Genomic DNA, 22,273 nt, shown 5'->3' on the forward strand with positions numbered 1-22,273 from the left:
TAAAACATCTCCTTTTGTGTTCCGCATAAGAATGTATTTGAAAGGTTTTGAAAGACAAGAAAAAAAGAAAAGAAAATTATCATTTTAATTGGTACACTCGCCACACTATAATAAAAGAAACTATAAAGAAAAAATAAGTAAACATAAAGTAAAAGTGCAACCAGAAGGGCATCTCTAATACTTTTAAAACAAATTATATTGAATCTATCCAATATATATATATTTCAAATTGTTATCATTTTTTAATTATTAGCACAGCTGAAGATAGCCTTCATTCACACTTGAACGCGCACACCTTCTATCACACACAGTCACACACGTACTTCCGGCAATTGCGGAAGTTCCCGCTGTACGTCCATTAAAAGCGAAATTAATGGCTTTTGTTTAAAACAACTGTCAAAAATAGAAGAAACGCCGACGAATTAAAAGTGTTCGTTGTCAAATGTCGCTTGATATCGTGCAAGGAGGTAGCGAGCAGCATATGTGTGCGGTTATTGGATAATATGTCTCCTGTGTGAAGGTATGATGATGCTTTTTATTGGGCTCTTTGTGTGTTTATGCATTCAGAAATACAGACAGAAGGGCTGTGTCTCAAAACTGTCCCGGTCTGTCTACACAAACAACATTTTGGGCGCTTTCGAACATTCGATTGTTTAAAGCGATTGTGATGCCCAAAATTGCTGTCTAGGTGAGCAGCACACTAGGTTTGGATGGAGAGTGAGACACATTGGCATTTGGCACTAAAGATCCTTTCAGAGATCAACGTCATTATGTGTTATAAAACTGATAAAAATAGAGCGAAACCATGAAATAATTCCTGCCACGTGCGATCTTGTTTATATTTCTGGGCATAGGGGTGTGTCTACGGGTTGTACCACTAACAAAAAGTACAATACCATGGTAAAGGTTTCCTTTGAAGTATCATGTAAATACCTTATATATACACCACAATATTCCAGGTTCATTACAAGTTGAGCTCAATCGACAGCATGTCTTGTTGTGGACAACCACAAAAATTAGTTTTTTAAAAAAAAAAAATAAATAAATAAATGCGTTACAGTGAGACACTTACAATGGAAGTAAATGGGGTCCAATCCGTAAATGTTAAAAAATACTCACTGTTTAAAAAGTATAGCCACTTGATGTAAACAATATGAATGTTAACATGATTTTAGTGTGATAAAATTGCATAATAACCTTTTCTGTTGAAAGTTATTTCAAATTTAACAAATCCGTTGCCATGACGACATAATGCATAAACCCTTTAATCATGTTTTAAACCAACTTACAGCATAAATATTACAGAAGTTATAACAGACGTATTAATGTAAATGCTTTTATAAAATTATGAGCTTTTAAAGAAGAGGAGGGAGGTGTCAGAATTAATTTTTGTTTTTATCAACATTATGCTAAAAATGCTGTCGATTGAGCTTAACCTATACAGCTCTGGAAACAATTAATAGACCACTTCCAAATTATCAATTTCTCTGGATTTACTATTTATAGGTATGTGTTTGAGTTAAATGAACATTTCAGTAGTTTATAGAATAAAACAAAAAATATTTATCCCAAATTCCAAATAAAAAAATGGTCATTTAGAGCATTTATTTGCAGAAAATGTCAACTTGTCAAAATAACAAAAAAAGATGTAGTGTTTTCAGACCTGGGGTGCTTGAGCAAGGTTGGAATCAGGCAGATTCATCTTTGTGAAGGATGCATGAATCAAGCCACGTACAAGGTTATCCTGGACGAAAACGTGCTTCCTTCTGCTCTGAGCTTTAAGCGAAATACATCCAGTTTTAGGGTCCAATTTGATGCAACACAAACATTTGTCCCTGAGCCCCTATTTGAATGTAAAGTAACAGTGTTACCAAACAAAACATATATGTATCATGAGTGGTCACAAAACTAATTTGGATTTATATGATGAGGTTTTGAGAAAGATAGATTCCTAGTTCTAAAATGTCAACAAAAAATTGTCTCTATTTACTAATTACATTTCTCGTTATCATGCACGTTATTCTAAAGGGACAAAACTGGTTCATTTTCTTAATCTTTAATCAAAATGTAATAACTTAAAAAATGGTATTTCATTTAAATTTTAATAAGTTCACCCAAAATTGAAAATCTTGTCATAATTTTCTGACCCTTGTGTCACTCTGTGGAACACAAAAAGATATTTAAAAATATGTCAACTACCAATTTCTATACAATAGAAGGAAATAGTGACTTTGTGAAAGTGAACCTAAAAAGGCACCACACGTGACTTTCAGATGTAAAAGTTAAAGTGGAGGTTTAGAGGGGAAAAAAGGACTTAAATTTTTATCTGTATCTTACCAACACCTATCATATAATTCTGAATATATGGATTTGACTACTGAAGTCTTATGGATTACTTCTGTTTCCTTTATGTGATTTGTTTGAGCTACAAAGGTCTGATCACAATTCAGTTGCATTGTGTAGACCTATAGAGCTGAGATATTCTTTTAAAAAACTTTGTGTTGAGCAGAAGAAAGTCAGTCATGCACTTCTGGGATTGCATGAGGGTGAGTAAATGATAAAATAATTCTTTTGGGTGAACTATCCCTTTAAAAAGCATCCAAAAGTGTAATAAAAGTAGTCCATGTGACTCATGCATCTTATTCCAAGACTTCTGAAGGCATTTGATCACTTTCTATGATGAGCAGACCAAAATTGAAGTCATCACTCTATCTCAAATCAAACTGAACAACAACTTGTGTATACAGAGCCCAAATCAAATATGGCGAAACTTAAAAGACATCAAACCTCATTGGATCTTGTGTATTGACATCACGATGTACGATCCCAAAATGTGCAAGAACCAATGATGTTTTATGTTATATTGATGTGTCACCACATTTCAATTGTTATTGTTTGGAAATAAGTGATTATGACATTGTTTTATATTTATATATTTGTGTTCCACAGGAGAAAGAAAGTCATATGGGTTTAGAACGACATGAAGGTGAGTAAATTAAGACAGAATTTTCCTGTTTGGATTAACTGTTTCTTGATGCACAACCAACAATTTTCCAAAAGCAACTGTAAACAACTTTAAATTATCACAATCCACTCAATTCCCAATGTATAAAATCAGGCCCAGCTGTATATTAGTTTCTCATTAAATGTCCTATTTCACCCTGAAATATGTGACATTATGGATTGGAATTAAAATGGTTTGCAAATACCATTTCAAATTGACTTGGAATTGTATGATTTTCAAAGATGGTCTGTTTTACAAAACCTCAATCTTCTCGTCCCAGGGGAAGGCGCTCAACATGGAAGACTGCTTGCACACTTCTTCTGATAACCTGGCGAAATTGGTGAAATGGGCCCACAGTCATGGAACTATCTGCACCCTGATCCCCAACCTGAAACACATGCTCAACGAAGGCTCGCACGGTAGCCTGACCGCTCTGTGGGGCTGCAGCGCTGGCCATGCCTACCATTGGCCACTTAATAGCACCTGCAAAACAGGAAACAAGGAGCGCATGTCTTACCAAGACAGCCGGAGCATCAATGCAGACAGTATTATGCAGGCAGCCGTTGCCGTACAGAACACCTCAACAGAACGGTTCCTCTGCAATGCCGGAAAGAGCAAAGGCAATTCCAGCCAAGGTGATTCCAGTCAGATCCACGACTCTTGTGACATCTCCAACTGCAGTGAACCTTCTGAGATGGACGACAATGGCGAGGAATACAACAACCTCTACGACATAGTTTGCGAGTCGTCGGCTACTGACGAAGAGGGCGACTCCGAACCCAACCACACCCCGAACGTCACACCCAGGAAAAGACTCGTAAAAGCACCGGGAGATGAGGATCCCACTGACCCAGCATTGAAGAAAATCAAAAAAGAAAGGGGTGAAGACTATTACAGTGTGGCCAATTCACAGATGCCAAGCGGCTCTGAAGGTAACCGGGCAACTAGTGGGTTTACCCAGTCTCCCAAGCCAAACCTCCAGGCCATATCTTCATCTAGGTCTTCGGCATCTCACAAGCCTTCCTCCGTAGATGGTGACTCCATAGGGGTGTCGTCATCTCCACTTCAAAACTCTCCTCAGTCCATGATGAAACCGTTGCGTGCACCATACCACATTACACAAAACAAAATGCACTTGAGCTCAAGCCCAACTTGCAGTCAAACTGTGGAAGCTTTACCCCATTCTGGAAGGATTGACGCTATGGGGGTCCTACATCGGGATGAATATCCCAAGTCTTCATTGTCTTATGGAGAGGCCTCCATTGGTGTAAACACTGAGATGGACCTTCTAACAGCGCAGGCACTTAGTGGAGAAGCTAGAGGAGATAACTCAGGTAAAGAATGTAATCTGCAAGAAATGTAATACTCCTGTGCATGTACAATAACATATATCTGGTTTTAAGTGATTGAGCATGTGGTTGATTGATGTCGATCGACTTTGTTCATTGGCCCAAAAAGTATTTGGACACTTAAGCCACACTTACACATGTATGAATGTCATTGCATCAAGTAACAAAATCTAAAAACCAACTGTTGTCAAGCTCATTTTCACTGGAAGCCATGTAGTTTATACAGGTGACTTTGTAGAGTCAGCACAAGGATAGTTATGTACACTAATGTTGATAGCCAGTAAAAACTTTTGTTTTCATTTTGAACTGAAGATCTGTTATTTTATCATTTAAATCCCAACAATCTTGTTGAAAACTTCTTGAAAAGTGTGCTTGTTCTTTCTTTCTTTAAAATAAATCCCACTTGGTTTGATATGTTATGTAATGCAAAGACATTAATACATTTGTAAATGTATGTGGCACATCATGGTATTTGAATGCATATGATGGATATGAGAGTCTAATAACCTATGTAGTCAAAATCAACATTAGACCACTTAGTGATCTCAAATGAGTTAACTTAAAGGTGGGTTTTAACTTGGGTAATAGAATTCCAGTGTTGGTCTAAGTGTTAACCAATAAATAGCTCCATAGGTACTACAAATATACATTTTATAAATGTATTATTATATTTCATATTTTATTTAATGTTTCATACTTTTAATATTATGATGCTTAATGAAGTGTTCATTAAGTTGAAATTGTTTTTATAACAAAAATAGAAAAGCTCATTCTGTTGTTGGTGTAAGTGTAAATAAATAGATAGCTCCAGAGATACTGCAAATATTTATTTTATATATACATATATACACACACACACACACACACACACACACACACACACTGGCAGCCAAAAGTTTGGAATAATTTACAGATTTTGCTCTTATGGAAGAAAATTGGTACCGAAGTGGCATTCAACTGATCACAATGTAATGAAAATTACCGTTACAATGTGAAAAAATGTCAGAGTTCTCATCAAAAATCCTGCACGTGCAGCAATGACAGCTTTGCAGATCCTTGGCATTCTAGCTGTCAGTTTGTCCAGATGTGACATTTCACCCCACGCTTCCTGTAGCACTTGTCATAGATGTGGCTGTCTTGTCAGACACTTCTCATGCACCTTACAATCTAGCTGATTCAACAAAAGCTCAATGGGGTTAAGATCCATAAAACTCTTTTCCAATTATCTGTTGTCCAATGTCTGTGTTTCTTTGCCCACTCTAACCTTTTCTTTTTGTTTTTCTGTTTCAAAAGTGGCTTTTACTTTGCAATTCTTCCCCTTAAGGCCTGCACCCCTGAGTCTTCTTTTTACTGTTGTTTATGAAACTGGTGTTGAGCGGGTAGAATTCAATGAAGCTGTCAGCTGAGGACATGTGAGGCATCTATTTCTCAAACTAGATACTCTGATGTACTTATCCTTTTGTTTAGTAGTTACTGGGCCTTCTACATCTCTTTCTGTCCTTGTTAGAGCCAGTTGTCCTTTGTCTTTGAAGACTGTAGTGTACGCCTTTTTATGAAAACTTTCAAGCATTGTATAGCCTTCATCCCTCAAAACAATGATTGACTGATGAGTTTCTTAGGGCTGCCCCCTAATAGTCGACCAAACATTAGTCGATGAGAAGAGTCTTGTTTGACCAAGTTTTGATTGGTCCGTTGGTCGCAGAAAAAAAAAACTCAACAGTTGTGAAGGGCAACATCACTCTGGCAAATAACCTACTTCATCTGTGCATTCTCTACCGGGTATTTCATTGTCTGGGTAAATACATCGTGTGTGAATACATTTGTTTTGTTTATTCACGATATGTGTATTTGAAAATTAATTAATTAAAAAAACAATCAGATACATTTCTAAATTCAAATTGCACTCCAAACAAAATGAAAAAGCATTTAAAATAATGAAGTGATCAGAAATATTATTTATATATATGGTTACTTGTTTTATATATATATATATATATATATATATATATATATATATATATAAAACCAAGTAACCACCTTTCCATTTACCATCAGGCAAGTATCCGTCTAAACATGCAGGTGGAAAATTACTTACACAAATGATACAGAGTTGCGTTCACAATTAACTGCTTTGTGGAAATAAAGCTAAACTGAACTCAAAGCACCTCCTGAGCTGAGATGTCTGAGGTAATTTGGTGCACTTAGAGATGATACTGTTCTTGCAAAAACAATAAAAAAAATTTAAGAAGACAGAAACAAAGAAAGAGTGAGAACAATAGGTTACTCACGTAACCCCGGTTCTCTGAAACATCGAGTGGAGAGATCCACCTATGGGAAGGGCATCCGTACCTGACCTCTGCAGAAGCATCCAATTGCACCAAGTCTGGCTAGACAGACAGAAGCGCGTGTCCTATGCTCGGTAAGGTCCCGCCCCTTACCTAAGGGCATATAACAATCTGCACGCGCTGCTGCTCCTCAGTAAGAATATTCGCTTCTCGTGCAGCAAGCGGGGCAAGCTTGGTGGATCTCTCCACTCGATGTTTCAGAGAACCGGGGTTACGTGAGTAACCTATTGTTCTCTTTCATCATCTCGTGTTCGAGATCCACCTATGGGAGACATGGACAGCTCCCCGATTGCCCAATACACTCACAGTGAGGTCCTGCAAGCCAGAAAAGGGAACGGTCAGCCCCAAGGAGGCGGTGCTTGACACGTCCCGTAATTACACACATGGCAACCCTGAAGCACACAAGTGAGAACTGTGTACTGGCAGAGCTGAAGAAACATGTTAGTGGCACAAACATAAATATCAGCCCAGCAGCACCCAGTAAAGACAACACCCAGCAGGAATGTTAATGCATGCTCGGTGACATGAATGTGTACAGCCAACCGGCCCATTACCCCTTTTTCCCTACTTCATATATGTATATATATATATATATATATATAAAATATATTACATATATAAAGAAAAAAGGAACCAACAGGGGAGGGGCTATGAAGAACCCACCCCCAGGACAGAATGAGCTACCGGGGTCCTGGTTACATCCAGTCGGTAGTAACGTACAAAAGTATGGGGAGAAGCCCAGCTGGCAGCAGAACAGATGTCCTGCAATGAAACTCCCCTGAACAGAGCCCAAGAGGCGGCCATGCCCCTCGTTGAGTGGGCTCTGATGCCTTCTGGAGGCAGCACTCCTGAAGATTCATAAGCCAAAATTATAGCTTCCACAAGCCAATGTGAGAGGCGTTGCTTAGAAATGGGATTCCCCGAGTGAGGAGGAGCCCAAGAGATAAAGAGCTGATTGCTCTTCCGAAAAGCACTGGTCCTATCCAAGTAAGCCCGCAGGACACGGACCGGACACAGACCATTCAGCCTCTGATCCTCTTCAGATGAAAAAGGAGGAGGGTGAAAAGCGGAAAGCTCCATTACCTCACACGAGAATGCTGGGAAGCATTTCGGCATAAAGGCCGGGTTAGGCTTAAGAAAAACCTTATCTCCACTAAGAGAGAATTTAGTGCACGAGGAATGAACAGAGAGTGCATGTAGGTCACTGACACGTTTAGCTGATGCTAAGGCCAGGAGCAACGCTGTCTTAAAAGACAGAATTTTCAGGGAAACGCCTCCCAGGGGCTCAAAAGGTGGCTGACATAAAGCCTCCAGCACCATGGAGAGGTCCCATTCAGGGACAGTCCTTCTAGTAACTGGGAGAGAACGGCGGGCACCCTTCATAAATCTACGAATGAGGGGGTGCTGCCCTGCCGTTAAGCCATCAAACCCAACATGACAAGCGGAAATAGCTGCCAGGTAGACCTTAATAGTGGAAAAAGTCCTGCCTTTATCCATAAGGTCTTGTAAAAAACATAAAATATCAGAGACTGAACACTGATATGATGTTGAACCACGCTCATCACACCACCCTTCAAACACTTGCCACTTACAGTCATATAGGGACCTTGTGGAGGAAGCCCTAGCGTTCTGTATAGTTGCAACCACCCGTGGGGGAGCCCCATCGAGCTTAAGTTTGTCCTCTCACGGGCCAAGCCCACAGAGCCACCCTGTCCGGGTGTGGGTGATATATTTCCCCGTTCGCCTGAGACAGCAGGTCTGTGCGAAGAGGGAGGGGCCACGGTTGGGCATGCAGAAGAGGAATTATCTCTGCCAACCATGGTGCCTTGGGCCACCTGGGTGCTATCAAAATTAGGGACAGGCCCTGCTCTCTCACCCTGGCCAGGGTAGGAATTAACAGGCACAGGGGGAAACGCGTAGAGCAGCACTTTGGGCCACGGGTGGGCAAGTGCGTCCACGCCGAGGGCGCGTCCTCGTCCTTTAGCGAGAAGAACATAAGACAGTGGGAGTTTTCGCGCGAGGCGAAGAGATCTACGTTCGCCTTCCCGAATTTCTCCCACAACATGCCCACTATCTGGGGGTGGAGTCGCCAGTCTCCGTAGAGCGGGTTCCCCCTCGACAGAAGGTCCGCGCCCCTGTTCAGGACACCTGGAACATGGGTTGCGCGTAACGACAGGAAGTGCCGCCTGCTCCACACCAAAAGCCTGTGAGCTAGGGCATGAAGCTTGGGCGAGCGCATGCCGCCCTGGCGATTGATGTGTGCCACTGCAGTGGTATTGTCGCAGCGAACGAGCACATGATGCCCCTGCAGACGGGGAAGAAAATGATTCAGAGCTTTCCATACGGTCATGAGCTCCAGATAATTTATGTGGGCTGAACGAAGTTCGCTCGGCCACGAACCGTTCACCGTCCTGCCCTCCTGAGTGGCTCCCCAGCCTGTTAAGGACGCGTCTGTCGTTACCACTTTTCGCAACATAACAGCCCCGAGAGGGGTCCCATGTGCGTACATGTCTGCACTCCTCCAGTGGCGCAAGGCTGCTGTGCACGAGCGCGTCACTGTGACAGAGCGGCAGAGGTCGCGTAATGGGCTGAAGTGGAGGGATAAAACCCACTTCATGAATGCCCTCATACGCAGAAGGCCCAAAGGCAAAACTTGAATAGCTGATGCCATAAGACCCTGTAATCTGAGACACTTGCGATATGGCACATTCGTCCCCTCCTTGAATTGTGATAGACAATTCATTAGAGAGCGAACGCGTTCTTGTGAAAGGCGCGCGCGCATTGAGATTGAATTCAGCTCCAGACCCAGGAATATAACACTCTGGGCAGGTGTGAAATTGCTCTTGCTCACATTCACTCTGAACCCGAGTGATGTGATGTGCGTGAGCACACGGCGAGTGTCTTGCACCACCTCTTCCCTGGAATTGGCTATGATTAACCAATCGTCTATGTATGTTAGGATCCTGAGACCCGTTATTCTCAGCGGCGCTAAGCCCGCTTCCGCACATAGACAGAACACCCTCGGACTCAGCGAGAGGCCGAAAGGGAGGACTGTGAATTCGTAGCATATGCCCTGATAGGCAAAGCGAAGAAATTTCCTGTGCGGGGCGTACATATTGATGTGGAAAAAGGCATCTTTCAGATCGACTGATGTGAACCAGTCGTTCTGATGAATTGAGCGCGCGAGTGTGCCGTGTGTTAACATTCTGAAATTGTATTTCCTCAAATGTTTGTTTAACACTCTGAGATCCATAATAGGACGGAGAGAGCCGTCCTTCTTTGGAACTAGGAAATAACGGGAGTAAAACCCCTGATTGCATTGATCTCGGGGTACTACTTGAATCGCCCCCTTCACGAGGAGGGAGGAAATTTCTTCTTTCAGAATGTGTGCAGCTCTTTTCTGTGTGAGAAAAGATAACGCCGCCGAAAGGTGGAGGTCTCCTGGCAAACTGGAGCCTGTACCCTTTCGTTATGGTTCGAATCACCCACTCGGGAGCCGACACAGCCTGCCAAGCTGTTGTGTGGCTCGCAAGTGAGCCCACCTGAGCCGGGGAAGCGCTTATTGCTGCGTTTATGCCCGAGTTGCTCATTTGAAATACAATGGCGCCATCTAGTGGACAACATAGGGGCGACATAAGGGGTTGTGGAGAGATGTTCTCTCTCTGTGCTGGATTTTTGTGATTTTTTGTGTTCTTTTTCTTTTTTGAAACACTTGGGCCGAAGCCTTTATTGAGTGTGTGGGAGAGATGTAATAGGGGCTGTGTGGTGACACTGCTCTCATACTGTTTCTCACTGTAAACACTTCCAGCACATGGAAGTTCCCTGATATGGGCTGAACAGGGGAACACACATGGTTCTGAACCGAACACACAGGGTGGGCACCCACTGGTAGGGGGCTGACCCCACCGAGTGAAACCCTCCTTTTCTTGAGAACTTGGAGGGTCGAACAAGAGTCCGGGGGCTGGTGGCCCGAGAACGTGGACTCAAAGCCCCCTGAGGCCATGGATCAGGCCGGCCGCTTCCGTTTAGAATCGGAGGGGGTAGAGTGGGGGGTTTCTTGGCCGCAGCCGCGGCGAAAGACATTCTACCCCAAGGCTTAGCAGAAGGCGGGTTACCCTGCTGATGAGGTGGCTTATTCCGAGGCTTTGCCTTACCGGGGTAATGGAAAGGACGCCCGAAGCAGGAGGGTTGGGTGGTCGCGCGGGTGGTGCCTGGCGCGGTGCCGCTCTCCTCGGGAGGCATAATTTTAGCGCTTCGTCCTCCTTCCTCTTGTCGTCGCAACGCTGTTGCATTAAAGCGACGGCAGGGCCAAATAGAGCCTGGCCAGGCTCTACAGGGGCACCCGCAATGCGCCGTTTCTCACTGTCAGGGAGGCCCGACAAGTTAAGCCAAAGAGCACGTTCTCCAGCCACTGAGAACGCCATAGAGCGCCCGCAGGCTTGGACGGCCTGACGGGCATTACGGAGAACAAGGTCATTCACCGTAACAATCTCCTTCCACAGAGAGGGTGTGGGGGTCCCTTTTTCCAATTGTTGCCCCATATCGACCAGGAGTTCAGCCTGGTATGCAGACAGAAGAGAGGAGACATTGAGGGCTCTGACGGCCAAGGCCGAGGCTTTGTAAGAGGCCTGGTGTATAGAGGCAGAAAACCGGTCCATTTTGTTCGGGAGAACAGGTTTGGGGGGGCAAGTAGACCACCTTGAGATGGATTAAGGTGTCTGGCGACAGAGGGCTCGATGGCGGGGGGTCACCCATCCCAAGGGCCGTCATGTCCTTTACTTCAAGGCCCGCGAGACCGTGTTTTAGGTCCAGCGGGTCCCCCAAAAGTACCTCATATGCTTTGCGCATGCAGGAAGGACGGGGAGAAGTTGTTTTCTCGAGCCTGGAGGAGGTCCCAGGAGTTTCCCGTCATACACGTCCCTCTCTTGGTCAGTGGCACTTTGTAAAGCTGGCCATTCGATATTGAGGCGAGCGGCCGCTCGCTCACAAACCTCGATGAGGACAGACTGGGTGAGGGCTGCAGGGGCGTTAGCCTGAGTCACAGAAGACGGGATGGCATCCTCGTCCTCCGAACCTTCAAGAAGGCCCGCATCGTCGTAGTCACCAGAACCAGCCGGCTCATTGGCGAACGAGGGGTCCACTGAGAGAATCTCCTCAGGAAATTCCGGGTTGTGTTGATCAGCCCAGCTGAGCGAGGCCGCGCCCGGGAGGAAACCAGGAGCGCGTCGTCATCACCGTTACCCCCATCGGAGTCGGAGAGTTCGAGGTCGGTGCACTGGGTAGCGGCGACCTTGAGCCTCCGGCGGCGGAGTTTTTAGGCAACGCCAGGCAGTGGCTACAGTTTTCCGGAAACTCTAGAGCCTCCTCCGCATGTTTGAGACCCATGCACACAACACATAAAGGATGGGAATCCTTGGCTGCGATGAGGGCACCGCACGCGGCCGGGCAGGCACGCGATAGGCTGCCCCCAGAGGAGGCCGTAGGCTTAGAAAATGCCATAAATGTTCGAAAACTCCGAAAAATCCTTGCGTGGAGCAGGAGAGAGAAAAGGCGGGCAGCCTGGTGGTAGTTTAGAGCGAGCTTGGGCGGCTTGCAATAAACAATAAACAGCTAAGTTGGCTGAAAAAAGGTTAATCACGTCAGGCGGAGGCTGATCTGTGCGATGTATCCTCCTGTAGACGGGTGAGTGAAAAACTCTAATTTCAACCGAGCTGAGTACAAAACAGAGGTCGCGAGAAGCGAATGTCAACTGAGGAGCAGCAGCGCGTGCAGATTGTTATATGCCCTTAGGTAAGGGGCGGGACCTTACCGAGCATAGGACACGCGCTTCTGTCTGTCTAGCCAGACTTGGTGCAATTGGATGCTTCTGCAGAGGTCAGGTACGGATGCCCTTCCCATAGGTGGATCTCGAACACGAGATGATGAAAGAGAACCCTTTACATACACGTCTTCCACGAGACTGCACGCCACCGTATCAGCACATTATACATGCGCATAGATGGCTTTTCTGTCATCTGTACTTAATAATATAATAAAGTATTTCTTCAAGCGTGTGTCTGTGTCTCTACGGGCAAATTACTTGTATAATTAATTTGATAATAATAATAGATTAATAATAATTATTTAATACATGGAAAAGCGAGCCATATATTTTCTTGACATGGTCAAAGGCATCAGCTATTGGTGATTACACTGACCATCGTCGATCATCGTCTGTCTGCACAACCCTAAAGCATTCTCTCGGTCTGCATTTCTCTCTATAAATTAACAAAATGTTCAGACAGTCTCCTTGCTGGTTTTTCTGACACATTCATAATCATTACAGCTTTTGCCGATGTCGCTGCCACTCGTTTTGCGCATGTGCTTGTAAAATTAATATTTTAAAGGCTCATTATTAATATAGAACATTCTTTCTCAGCCCTGTAACTATTTGCTGATGCCCCCCAACATATATATATTTAAGTAATTAAATTAATATCATAAATCTGCGACAACTAGTCATCTAATTGCTTAAACGAACTCCTACTTGTCGTCTAGGAAAATCTTTGGTCGGGGGCAGCCCTAGAGTTTCTAGACAAAGCTTTTTCTTTTATGCCGTTTTTGAACTAATAATGACCTTAAGACAAGCCAGTACATTGCACACTGTGGCAACTCAAAAACAAACACAAAGACAATGTTAAGCTTCATTTAATGAGCCAAATAGCTTTCAACTTTGTTTGATATAATGGCAAATTATTTTGAATTATCAAATTAGCAATTTAGCATGATAACTCAAGGATAAGGTGTTGGAGTTAGTGATGTGTCGTTCATGAACGATTCGTTCATTTTGAACGAATCTTTAATATGACTCGGGACTACCGAGTTGTCTCAGAGAGTGATTCGTTCATTTTGTGTTGACCGCGCATGCGCGCAACATCGCATAAGGTACATGAAGTCATAAATGATTAGTTCATCTTTCGCGAGTCTTCGGGTTCGGCCGGGTCCGAGTCTTTCGTTCTTCCTGTCAGTCCCATAGAGACTATGCTGTCAGTACCGGAAAGAGAAATGATTAGTTCGTCTCTTCGGTTTCGAGTCGTTCGTTCTTCAAGTCAGACTCACAAACCCATAGCACTTAGTGCTGTGCAAATTGAATCATTTATCTTTCCGGATCCGGACCGGTATGCTGCATGTGCATGCAGTCAGTGAGTGCATTGGCTGCTGTGTCACACCACACGGCCCACACACAGACACTGACGAGTCGACATCGACAACTAAGTATTTTTAACGTTTTGAAGTTCGAACCCGATGACACAAGAGGCGGAGAAAAAAGGAGGTGAGGTGAACTAACTGCAATAGCTTAAACTTAAGACCCAATTAATAAATTAACATTTCGGTTTCTTATAAATTGGCTTTGGCTGCATTACCCTATAGTTTATTTTTATTTATTTATTTCAAATTGAATCAACATTTTCGTAAGTAGACTACTTGATGTTTTGTGCTATTTAACATGACATTTAATTATATTCTGCTGAAATGAACGAAATGACTCGAAAAAAGATTCGTTCATTTTGCTGAACGAGACTCAAAGATCCGAGTCAGTAAAATGATCCGAACTTCCCACTACTAGTTGGAGTGATGGCTGCTGTAAATGGGGCCTGTCTAGATTTGATCAAAATGACTTTTTTTCAAATAGTGATGGTTCTGTTTTTTACATCAGAAATGTCCTGACTATACTTTGTGATCAGTTGAATGCAACTTTGGTGAATTAAAGTACCAATTTCCTTCTGAAACAGCAACATCTGTACATCATTTGAATTCAAAACTCATCATTCAATCATTGTTTTTTTGGAATGAAGGCTATACAATGCTAGAAATTGTTTTCATACAGTGGTGTACACTACAGTCTTTAAAGACAAAGGACAACTGTCTCTAACGAGGACAGAAAGAGATGTGGATGGCTCAGATATACAATTAAACAAGAGGATAAGTACATCAGAGTCTCTAGTTTGAGAAATAGATGCCTCACATGTCCTCAGTTGACAGCTTTTTTTTAATTCTACCTGCTCAACACCAGTTTCATAAACAACAGTAAAGAGAAGACTCAGGGGTCCAGGCCTTATGGGAAGAATTGCAAAGAAAAAGTCACTTTTGAAACAGAAAAACAAAAAGAAAATGTTAGAGTGGGCAAAGAAACACAGACATTGAACACTTTATAATTGGAAAAGAATGTTTTGACCCCATTGAACTTTTGTGGGATCAGCTACTGTAAGGTGTATGAGAAGTGCCCGACAAGACAGCCACATCTATGACAAGTGCTACAGGAAGTGTGGGGTGAAATGTCACCTGAGTATCTGGACAAACTGACAGCTACAATGCCAAGGATCTGCAAAGCTGTCATTGCTGCACGTGGAGGATTTTTTCAACTCTTTGAAGTTGTTTAAGAAGTTCTGAAGTTTTTTTTTTTTTTCAAATTGTAATAGTAATTTGTCACGTTATTATTGTCCTGACTATACTTTGTGATCAGTTTAATGCCACTATGGTGAAAAAAGTACCAATTTCTTTACATAAGAGCAAAATATGTACATTATTCCAAACTTTTGGCCACCAGTGTATAGTAAATAAATAGCTCCAGATGTAAAATATTTAATAACAAAAGTATTTATTTTATATCATCATCATCATCATCATCATCATCATGTGTTTAATATTTTTAAATTATTAGGCTTTATGAAGTGTAGATTAAGGGTGGTTTGGATATTTACTTAATGCAAATTTAAGGGTTATTCATAGTTATATAATCATCAAGCCACTTTTTTGTTGACTAACAGCAAAGTTTTGATTTAAAATCAAATAATTGTTAGTGCAAATGTATAGGCCTTTATCCTCAGCTAAAATCAATGCTCTAATATAATGTACTTGCATAGATAAAATACAAACAAATAATGGTTTAGGATATACAGCATGTATTTTTGTGAGTGCAGTGTGTATGATATTGTGTGATTTTAGTGAGGTGCCTCAGGGTGGAATGTGCGCTCTAACATCGATATTCTTATTTACTCTAATGACATTATCACAAATTTTGAAACAAATCAAATGTATTACACCTCAATTGAAACTGTACACTACAACTGTATACAGTAGACATGAAACAGATTGGCTGTTGCTGAAACCTCAGATGCAATTCAAGCCTGACAGAAATAAAGTAATAATATGGGGGGGATAGGACTCAAAACTAGCAAAAGTGTTATCAATAAATAAATCTTCAACACCACTAATTCCCCTTTCACACCTAATTTGAAAGCCCAGACAAAGTAATTATTGTTGAATAAGGTTACTGTTAACTATAGGTGATTGAATAGAAATATTCTGAATACCCAAGCATTTCCTAAACTGTTTTACAGTACGTAATGACTGATTTACAATTACATTACCAGGAATAGTATTAATTAGTAAAGGCAAGGATGAGCAGAGCAAAGCGGTCTGTGGATTACTTGTGTTTTTTTTTTCAATACGAAGCCATGCTGGAGCCACCTTTTCAATCTACTAACCAAAGGGAAATAGCATTGAAATTCTCAGCTCAATAATATGAATGTAAATTTGGAAGAGACAAGCCACCTACATCCTTTGGTCTTTCCATAAATTCTTTCCTCATTCGAGCTGATTTATTATTCCATATAAAGGAAGAAATCATCTGGTTTAATATCTTAAAGAATGTTTGTGGTATAAACAGGTATGGCTTGAAACAGATAAAAAAATATGGGTACAAAATTCATCTTTATAGATTTCACTCTTCTAATAAGAGATTAAGGTAAAATAGACCATCGTTTAATATCCTTTTGGCACTGTTCTAATAGAGGGGTAAAATTTACTTTGAATAAACTGTAATAAGATGTAGTGACTTTAACGCACAAGTACTTAAAGGAGTTGACTGATCATTTAAATGTTAAATTGGGATAAACTTCAGCATTCCTGGTAATAGGGAAATACTAACTTTTGCTAAGATTGAGTTTCTACCCAGACATTTTCCCAAATTCAGAAACAAAATTAAGGACTTCAGGTACGGTTGTAATGGGGTTAGAAACATACAATAATAAATCATCAGCATACAGCAAGACAGTATGAGTTAATCCACCACGATCGATACCTTGTATTTTATTGTTAAATTTAAGAGCAATTGAAAGTGGATCTATAGCTAGAACAAAGAGTAATGGACTTGATGGATCTCCCTGTTTGGTCCCTCTGTGGATAGGAAAATAATGAGATGATATATGATTGGTGTAAACTGAGGCAGCTGAATTAACATATATATAAGCTTGACAAGTTTAACAAAGTTAGGGCCAAAGCCAAACTTACTAAGTGTATTAAAAAAGATACTGTCACTCCACTCTATCGAAAGCCTTTTCAGCATTGAGTGGTATTACTGCTTCCGGGAATGGAGTGTCAGACTGCGTATAGATTATATTAAACAACATTCTCAAGTTGAATTAAGATTGTCTGCCCTGGATAAATCCAGTCTGATCATCTGAGATTATTTGGGGAAGAATATTTTGAGGCGAAGCGCTATGACTTTGAGAACACTTTACCATAGCAGTTTTTCAAACTGATTGGTCTATATAAGGAACAGTCAAGTGGATCCTTATTTTTCTTTAATAATAATGTAATAGATGCTTGGCAGTGTGTAGGTGAGAGAACTTTATTTTCTAATGCTTCTGTAACAAAGTAAAAGTGGGGCTAATTTATCATTGAATGTTTTATAAAAATCTATGGGGAACCCATCTGGACCAGGGGCTTTACAACTCTGAAGAGACATAATTGCAGTGTCAATTTCCTTGTGGCGTACCTGGAGGATCTTGCTGTAATATGTCGATCTATTACGGCGATGTAGGTGAAATTACAAGAATCGGGGACGTCGAGAAACGGATCAATTACCTGGAGTCATCGGAGAGGGAATTAGCAGCTAATCCACTAGCAACCAAAGTAGATTCGGAATGCATTTGGGAAAAACTGGAGGATTTGGAGACATCCAAAGAGTTCCTGAACATGAGGAAGGCCGAGATATGATAAAATTCCTAGACAAGCTCTCCCTGAGACTGCTTGACATAACAGGCCATAAGCTGGAAATCTAGAGAGCTCACAGAGTCCTGGCTCACAGATCCGTGGAGGGAGACAGGTCACGATCAATTCTGGCCAAATTTCTGAGATCATCCGATAAAGATCTCCTGTTACGTGAGGCGAGGAGCAAAATCCACACTTGGAAAATCCACAGCATTTTCTTGTTCCCAGACTTTGAAAATTCGATGAGAGAAACATGATCGATTGAAGTAATGCAAGAAGCTCTTAGATCAGAGCAAAAGCAACCTTCTGCTGATGTTTCTGGCCAAATTGAGAATAGATACTAAGGATGGCGCAAAATATTTACATGCCCACAACAAGTGATGTCTTCTATAAAATCAATGAACTGAGGAAGTCATTGCGTGTTTCTCACATTGCCCCCATTTGAGCTTCACTCGCTGATCATACTCTTGACTGTCCGAAGATGCTGGGCGCCTTGTTTTTTTTTTTGTGCTGGTTCCACCTAGTGGCTGGAGTTTGTTTTGACACTCCTTTGGGACAGTTGTGGATGAATCTGCTCATTCTTTGTGCATATGCCTCCTATTGGCTGGAGGACTTTGGAAGGATTAGGTCATCTGCTACCAGCTCACTGAACATTCGTTTGAATGCCCGAGGAAACTGAACTGCTTTTTTTTTGTGTATGTGGGCTGGTTCCACTAGAGGCTGTAGTTTGTTTTGTGGAGGAACACACCTTCGTTTTGTGAATGGATCTACACGTTCTTTGTTTTTATTCTGCCTATTGGATGGAGTTTGTTTTATAGATTACTTTCTGTTATGTAATTCTGTCTCACAAAAGTTCTTCAGAAGCACCGGACTCGAACAATCCGACAGCAAAGTTGTCGTGGAGACTATAGTAGGCGTATTTGAACTGTTTGCATTTTAGTGAGCCTGTTTTTCTTTTTCTGTTTGTTTGGTTCTGGGGGAAGTTCGCAGTTAGACTGTTGCACTAATGTTTGAATGTGGCAAAAATCATAATTGTTGATTATTGCCCTTGATATTGTAATCGCAATTATTAATGTTGAATAAAATATTAAATTACCGTGACATCACAAAGTAAGCAAATGTGTGGTTCTTCAGAGGAGCAGATTTCATTGGTGGATATGAGCTGCACTCCAGTTTCTTATAAGCATATTTTAAGCATTATATTGTATTGTATTTTAGATTGTAAAAATGTTTGTTAAGGTAAGGCAAATCAAAATTATTTTAAATGTGTATATATATATGGTATATAATAAATTAAATTATTGCTAAATTACTGCTTAAATTATTAGTCCACGTACAGTAAATAATATGGCATATTCAGTATTCAAACTTATTAACAGACAATTTAAATTGACCAAGTTAATCTGTTCTGTAAGCCCTTTTGTGGCAAGAAGGGTGCACATTCATCTCGTTAGATTTTCAACGTCGATCTTGTCCTTGTAAGATCATTGTTAGATAATTTTTTGCCTCAGTGGTTGCACTTTGGAAATTAAAAACAGTCCTAAATTACTAAATTACATTTTTTATAAATTGCACACAGAGATCGAGCAGCTCGACAAACTCTCTCATTATAATGACTGCTGTCACGCACTGCAGGTTTACACTGTTTGAGATCTGCGTTTTGACGCGTACTCAATGACGCTCCACACAAAGTTCTGCACATTCGCGAATGCTCACATTAAAAATAAAGCTGTCTAATCAGCATAATAAATCAGTTATTTACACTGCGTCTGTTCCTTGATTAGAATGGGAGCGTTTTAGTTTTGTCCTATTGCTCATTTGCAGTGTATTTAACACCTACGTTCAAGCGGTGCAATGTGCAATGATTCCAAAATAACTACAAAGTGCTTTTCGCTCTTGTTCTACAGCTTCTTTTCAAGTGTCAGTTGATGTTTCATCAGTATTCATTTTAGTGTGCCACGTGAACAGAGCTAGAACATAAAGCATGCATCTGGGCATTAAGACGGGTTAAAGCTTGCGCATTAGGATCAGTTGTCTTTACTGATAGGACAGAGGACTAATCTAAGTGGCTCTGATTGGCCATTGCCGTTTCATTGCTCAACCATGTTGGTGATTGGTTAGAATACTCAACCACTGCAAAAACACGTTGTAAATAGAAACCATTGATGCAACAGTAGAAGACTTAAATTGAATGCTGTAATTGTCAGTTTTCACGATTACATAATCGTGGCAGCCATAATCGTAATCGCGATTAGTTTTTAGATTAATTGTGCAGCCCTATAATCAGGGCTTTTTTATAGATGTTGAAGGGAAGTTGTAAGCCGCTGGCACCCCTCATGATATAATATAGGGAGGAGACTTTAATCTTTTGATGGACTCAGTCCTTGATCTTAGTGAAGCAATAGGGTGTAAGCCCCCTTGAGCAACAGTGACGCTTCACAGAATGTGTAAAAATCTTGGTCTTGCATATATTTGGAAACTTTTGAACCCTTCTTGTAGGGACTATACATTCTTTTAATCAGTCCATAAGATTTATTCTAGAATTGTTTTTTTTATATCCAAGTCCGTCATTTTGTCTGTTTCTTCATGAAACATTTTAGTCTCGGATCTACATACGTAGAAATATAAATCATATAGTTAGCGCTTTAATGTATCCCTTTTGCAAAATCCTGAATTCCGGGTATGCTCGTTTTGAGGTGCAGAATGACATGGCGGCAAGGAAGACCACCCCTCCTCCCAACGACCAGGTGCTATGTCTTACCACGGCTGTTGTGAGGAATACTCTACGTAGAGTCAACCCACAGAAGGCTGCTGGACCAGACAACATTCCTGGCAGAGTGCTGCGAGGATACGAAGACTAGCTGGCAGTTGTTCTTACCGACATCTTCAACATCTCTCTGAGCAGCGCCGTTGTTCTAACGTGCTTCAAGGCCACCACCATCGTCACCATGCCGAAGAAGTCTTCGGAAAAAGGACTCATACGTTCAAATGCTGTTCATAGACTTCAGCTCAGCATTCAACACAATCATTCCTCAGCACCAGATTCGAAAGCTGAACCTGCTGGGCCTGGACACCTCCCTCTGCAACTGGATCCTGGACTTCCTGACTGTGAGACCTCAGTCAGTCCGGATTGGGAACAGCATCTCCACCGCCACAACACTGAGCACTGGGGACCCCCAGGGTGGTGTGCTCAGTCCAGTGCTGTTCACTCTGCTGACTCACAACTGTGCAGCAATGCACAGCTCAAACCACATCATCGAATTTGCCGATGACATGAGCGTGGTGAGTCTCGTCAGCAAGAACGGCGAGTCAGCATACAGAGAGGAGGTGCAGCGGCTAATGGACTGGTGTAGAGCCAACAACCTGTCTCTGAATGTGGACATAACAAAAGAGATGGTTGTTGACTTTAGGAGAGCACAGAGTGACCACTCTCCTCTGAACTTCGACGGCTCCTCTGTGGAGATCGCGAAGAGCACCAATTTCTCCTGGCAGAGAACCTCACCTTGTTCCTCAACACCAGCTCCATTACCAAGAAAGCCCAGCAGCGTCTCTACTTTCTTCGAAGGCTGAGATAAGCACATCTCCCACCCCCCATCCTCACCACATTCTATAGAGGGACTATTGAGAACATCCTGAGCAGCTGCATCACTGCCTGGTTTGGGATTTGCACCGTTTCGGACCACAAAACCTTGCAGAGGATAGTGAGGACAGCTGAGAATATCATCTGTGTCTCTCTTCCCTACATCAAAGACATTTACACCAAATGCTGCATCCACAAAGCAACCAGCATTGTGGATGACCCCACACACCACTCACACAAACGTTTTCATAGTATGTTATGTTTACATTCGGCATTTTTAGAAAGTGATCTTTTTGCACTAGTCTGATTATAAATGTGTACTGGTCGGTGCTGCACTGTCTCTCACTGTCTCTTACTGTGCCTATTGTCCTGTTCCTTTTTAGTAATTATTGTACTGTCCCGTACTTTTTGCACACGTTTGCACGTGCACTTTATATAGGAATGTGTAGGTCTTATTTAGTCTGTGTAGTCTCATGTGGTTCTGTGTTTGTCCTATGTTGTTTTATGTAGCAACATGGTCCTGGAAGGACATTGTCTCGTTTCGCCGTGTACTGTTCTAACTGTATATGGTTGAACGACAATAAAACCCACTTGACCCTTGACTTGATATAGTATGCCTCATTCATCAAAAAATCTAAATGCACAAGAACTCATGGAGTAAGAAGGGAATATTAAAAGTGCTGAAACAGAACTGAAGTGCCAAATTTTGTCAGATAGAATCCTATTGTCACAGAAGGTGGAGTTTTGGCTATTCATGGCAAGACAGTCTTACTTTGAGTCAGGGGCTAAAGCAGGGAAGCTTTTGGCTAGATATAAAGCAGAGAGAGTCTTTTTGTTTTCCATTACCGTAGTAATAACTGCTTGTGGTGAAATATTTACCTTGGTCATTAATATTAATAATGCTTTTAAAGAATTCTATCTTGATCTTTATAGTTCCATGTCTTCATCTACTGATGAAGAT

The 22,273-nt window shown here is 41.8% G+C and overlaps 1 protein-coding gene across 3 annotated transcripts in view; it reads left to right on the forward strand.

The window, feature by feature from the left end:
- The first annotated feature begins 352 nt into the window (after window positions 1-352).
- LOC127635514 (uncharacterized protein KIAA1958-like) overlaps window positions 353-22,273 on the forward strand; it is a 49,339-nt gene continuing 27,418 nt past the window's right edge. For all 3 annotated transcript variants that reach the window (XM_052115600.1, XM_052115601.1, XM_052115602.1), the window contains exons 1-3: window positions 353-520; window positions 2,950-2,986; window positions 3,285-4,338. In XM_052115600.1, the coding sequence (XP_051971560.1) occupies window positions 2,981-2,986; window positions 3,285-4,338 (1,060 nt within the window). In that variant the 5' untranslated portion in view covers window positions 353-520; window positions 2,950-2,980. The remainder of the gene's footprint in view (window positions 521-2,949; window positions 2,987-3,284; window positions 4,339-22,273) is intronic.

This window comes from Xyrauchen texanus, chromosome 43 (genome assembly GCF_025860055.1).
Source record: "Xyrauchen texanus isolate HMW12.3.18 chromosome 43, RBS_HiC_50CHRs, whole genome shotgun sequence".
Taxonomy (NCBI): Eukaryota; Metazoa; Chordata; class Actinopteri; order Cypriniformes; family Catostomidae; genus Xyrauchen; species Xyrauchen texanus.